Source organism: Anopheles aquasalis, chromosome 2 (assembly GCF_943734665.1).
Source record: "Anopheles aquasalis chromosome 2, idAnoAquaMG_Q_19, whole genome shotgun sequence".
NCBI lineage: Eukaryota > Metazoa > Arthropoda > Insecta > Diptera > Culicidae > Anopheles > Anopheles aquasalis.
The window spans coordinates 2,295,001-2,300,000 of NC_064877.1; the positions used below are offsets into that span (position 1 = coordinate 2,295,001).

At 44.9% G+C, this 5,000-nt stretch overlaps 1 protein-coding gene across 1 annotated transcript in view; it reads left to right on the top strand.

Moving 5' to 3' along the window:
* Positions 1–949: 949 nt before the first annotated feature.
* Positions 950–5,000, top strand: part of LOC126572072 (uncharacterized) — a 17,289-nt gene continuing 13,238 nt past the window's right edge. The window contains exons 1-2 of the mRNA XM_050231102.1: positions 950–1,007; positions 1,371–1,540. Of these exons, the coding sequence (XP_050087059.1) occupies positions 1,538–1,540 (3 nt within the window). The 5' untranslated portion in view covers positions 950–1,007; positions 1,371–1,537. The remainder of the gene's footprint in view (positions 1,008–1,370; positions 1,541–5,000) is intronic.

Genomic DNA, 5,000 nt, shown 5'->3' on the forward strand with positions numbered 1-5,000 from the left:
TCTGAGACGGAGAAGTTTTCATTGTGCTTTCCCACGCTATCCGTCGTTTTTCCACCGCTTCCAAGGAATTGTTTAAAATCGAACATGAGAGGGTACAGCGGCAGTGGGCTAAGGGCGGTCGAGTCCGGAGCACCGAATACATTGGAAAACAGGATAAAAGAGCTTTCAACAGTAGGGCTTGGGGTGGAGAACGCAGCCGGCATTCCAGGAAGTCCGGATAAAATTTGAAACCAGCCCTAAATCAACCCAATCTGTGAAAATGTTAGTTTTTGCAACACCTTTGGAGAAGGTTTTTTGGAATTTCTATGCTTCTATGCTCCGGTACCGGTTGCCTATACCGAGGTACTGTTTTTCCACGGTGGTTCAATGTTGTTTTACCTCTTTTGTTTCACGCTCATGAATATGTAACTCCAAGAGTCTAATGTACGCTCTGGGCTCTCGAAATGGCTCACGTGGAGGGAAGCGAACAGGAATTAAAGAAGAGATGCGAAGAGGGAACCGGTCTTGTGAAAGACTTCTTCGTGAGCAAGCGACGAACCCGATGAGGAATGTTTGAAAAAAGCTCCCGAAGCCGCATCATGACGTCATGACGTGTGAAGAGAGCGACAGAGGCCGCGAGTCGCTCGCTTCTTACCACTTTCATTTTCCTTTCACTTTCTCACTCTCTCGGTTTCTCGGTTTTCCTGCGGAAGTTTGGGATGCCCGAATAGACCGGCCGGTGTGGGTTTGGCGTGGAGATCATGCGGTGATCACTCGATCGCCTTGGGACTACTCGATCTCTCTCTCTCTCTCTCGCTCTCGTGATCTGTTGCAGCTGCTGCTTGTGTCACCTTCTCTCGGTTATGCGGTAATATGCGGGGTGGGGAACGTTGTTGGCGAGACCGTTCGGGTTTTGTCTTGCGTTGGACCACAGCAGCATCGCAGAACCATCCTATGTCCCGTTTAATAAGGTTGCTCGGTGGTATTTGGCTGGCATTTGGCAAACAACCGCGCACTCATTCAGTCAGGTAAATGCGATCGTCTCTATGAACGGATACACCGGTCGATTCAGATCGGTTCGGCAAGTGGACCTGACCTGCGAGGAGCAGCTCGAAAAGAAGCATCAGTGCACAGTCCGTTATGCGGCGTTGTGTTGCGAGTGAACAGTGTTCTCAAAAAACCGGTGCAAAGAGTGAACAAGAGGAAAAGAAGAGACCGACGCACGTGTCTAGAATCTTCAGTGCCATATTACGGTGTACGATCGAAGTAACGACGAACCGGATGTGATGATCGATCTCTTTGCGCCAGTTTGAGCCGAATGAGTTATAGTTTTGGGCTGCATTACAGCGATTGTACCGTGAAAGTGTACTAATCTTGTTTTATTAATATAGAATCTACAGAAAACGCACCGAGTGAGTGAAACGTAGCGAGTGTTGGTGAGATACTTTTTCCTGCTAGTGCCAAGAAAAATCGATTTCAGTTAACGCTTCGATCGGAACGCCACCTCAACGACCTAAGCGATTCTTTCTGGACCAAAAGAAGAATCGACCAATCGAATATGGTAAGCGAAAAAATCCGTTTCGTTTTGTGAAAATAAGAACGCATTTCGGGAAATTTGCCGTGGAGAGCTGGATTAAACTGAACGGCAGAATTAAGGTCATTTAACGGCTTCCTGCTGTGCTGTGGATTGTCGCGAAACTGTTTTCGGGGTGGTTTTCGCGTAAGTTGCCATTCGAAATGCCGCTACATTTTGTAAATTGGAAACTTTCCGACCGCCGACTCCGGGAATGCTTTCTCAACCGCGTGCTTCGCTTGAACGCATATTTCCCCAACAAAAGTCTCGCTGTGCTCCCGGGGAGTGAGATTTTTAGGCCCTCGCTGGTGACGGTGGTATGGAAATTGGAACGAAGCTGAAGAGGCGCGCCGCGCGCCGGTATTATCAATAAATTAAAAGAGAAATTTGAGCAGAAAGGGAGACGAGAGAATTTACGGATGGCATCGTAAACAGGTGCCGAGTGGAATCGGCAACAGGAGTTTGAATTAGTAGTCGCTGAAGGGAGAAAACTGGCGCAGGGCGATCGAAAAAACGTGAAAAACTTGCCGGCTGATGGTTTTATGGCTTTACAGCAAAACGAAAAGCCGAACATTTTTGTGTTTTGTGTATTGTACCGACAACAAACGGTCCCTGGCTGGATGCCTGGACCCCTGGTGGAACGAGGAAAATCCAGTAGAACGTCTGTCATTGCGTGTTTGAATGTTTAAAATTTATGTCCACTCTCACTTTCATTTTGTTCATTCCGTTTAAGTTGTAGAATGGAATTATTGGAAAAAAGTCTGATTGAATGAAAATTGGTTTGAACATTTCATATCGATTACACGGGACCTATAATAGAGACCAGTGAAAAGAAATGTTGAGTAATACACTCGATCAATTCCTTCGACATAAAACGATATCAATAAAACGTCTCCATCAGTGTCACACAATCATTTCTCCATCATCATTCTTATTGAATACCCTTTTCTTGTATCCTCATGCCCTGAAAAGAAGCCCGAACAATACATAAAGACATGGGTGTGCGTCTTAAGGGCGTGTAAGAGCACCATCATGTATCTTCATATGGATCGTGTAGGAGAAAGAAGGGATAATGGAGTGTTAAGATTGGGTTATCCGCAATGATGTGGCAAAAATCCGAATTCCAGGTGCCGAGTGAGCCGTGTCATGATGAAGTCTGTACCACTTTTTTACGAGTTTGAAGTCAGTTGTCTACAAATCCTTTACCACAGTAACACTCCGGCTAGAGGATTATGAAAAACGTGTCTACAGATGACACATTTACGGCAGCTTTAGTACCGAAGCAATTACCCGATGTATTTTGATTTAAATAGAAAAAAAAATAACACACTGCAGCTATTATGAAACATTCCGATTATGAAGTAACAATTAACTGACGACAGTTGTAAGCCGTTGGCCTTATTCTCCCTTTCGATGTTGCTGTTCAACTGCTGGCAAACGAAAGACAGAAGGAACTTCTCAAATTGCACACTGGTTGACAGCCAGCAGCTCGTGTTTTCAGAGTCTAAATTATACGGCAAACCTCTTTATTCCGTTCCCATGCAGTCTAGCGGGAGTTTTTCTTGCTCGTGCGTGCTAGCAGAAAGTGACGAGAAGGAAGCAATTCAGCGTCGCCTCCAGTGCCTTTGCAGCGGGAGAGGGTTTTTGGGGTGCCGGGAAGATCAAGCCATGCGTGCTCGTATCAGTGCTGTCTGCGTAGCGGTTCCAGTGCATTTCACATCATCGCTCAACGCTCCATTTCCGCCTTTCGTTGACGGTACGACAGCGCATGATAATGTTGGGCGACCCCGTGGGTTAAACTTGCTTCTTGTCGCTCCTCCGGCGGCATGTGTGTGAACAGGACGGGAACTTGAAATCCCATCTGGAGGGGCTGCCTGGCTGGGAAGCTGCGCTTTCACCAAAGTTTTCGGTTTTCAAATCGATGCTCAAACCTAGCTCCGATGGCCTGTCATGTGGCCGGAAGGCCGTAGAAAGGATTGTCGTTTTTGAAAGTGTTAATGGGCTAATTGATAATGTTGACAGACCGCAAAACAGGGAACCGATGATGACGATTTCTCCCTGTCTCGATCGATGAACATATTCCTACATGAGGTTTTCGGTTCGTATCAAATCATGCAGCAAACATAATTCCAATAACATAACTTTATGCGTCGCATTCAAGATTGGTTGTCATCTTACACATTGTCTGCGATGAGTTACGCCAGTAACGAGCGAAAGCCAAACGATTTCTTAGGAAAAGTGTATAGTAAATGACTTGCAAACGAAATTTAAGGCACGGCCAGTGCGGCGCGTTTCGGAAGACACGAAAAGAAGTAGGTCAACGTTATGCTACGGCTACGGGAGAACAACCGTGGCCACCCCGGGATGTGCTGCTTAAAGTGCTGATAAAAGTTCCGACAAATTTCAACCTAGCGTCCTTTTCTTTGCACCCTTATTTCCTGGTTCGGAAACAGTATGTTTGATATGACCATTACCATACCAACTAAATGGAAATATCTCAGAATGAGGGATGCATCGGGCCCGGGGCTTTTATGATATCACGAACAAACTGAATATTTATTAGGGGCTCATGGTATCCACTGCTACCTTTCGGAGTCTTCTTTCTGTGTCGGCTAATTGGTTTCCTCGCCTTCCGCTGTGTTTGTTGGGGGTTTTGGTTTGACGTTGTGAAAGTTTTCTCAAAGTGAGATCCAAAAGCATGAATTGATTTCAAATATATTTCAATACACCTTTATTTGTATTTTGTTACTTCATCAATTTCCGGTTCTGAATTTTCTGATATCATTTTTAAAGTGAACTAAACCAGACCGACATCATTAGTAATATTGAAATACCAACAATGACCTTAAGGCACCAGCAGGAATTGAAATTCAAATTTTTGCATTCCGCTCCATGCATTTCAGTGGCAGTCAGGCGGAAAATGGACCGTCTGCTTTTCAACCATCACGTAGCGGAGAATCCGGCTCTGAATTTTCCGGTTTACTTTTGATTCATGCTTTTTATTTTTTTGAGAATAAAAAGGCTTCATTTTGATTGTAAAAAGATGTGCTTCCAGTTAGCGTTTCAACGGAGATAAAGCTGTTCCTGATGAGCGCTGCGAATGATTACTAGGAATCTTGCATCTGTTAAAATACAGCATGGCAACGGGATTGTAGTTAACTTCAGTAAGCATCTCTTAACAAACTCTGCATTTGCCTCATTTTCTAAATCCACCTTGGCATCAGCTTGCAGATACAGTTGTCTTGACAAAAGGGAGCTTCTTGAGGAAATCATTCTTATCTCCCAGCTAACATTCAGTATGGGCTGAAAACAGCATCATAAAGGTCATGTACACTAGTCTTACACATCAATGATCCACATTACCGTGCTCAGCAACATCAACCACTGACAATGTCTATGACACGGTTCTTTCTCAGCTCCCTTTTCCCTTTCGCCATAAAATTTGCAC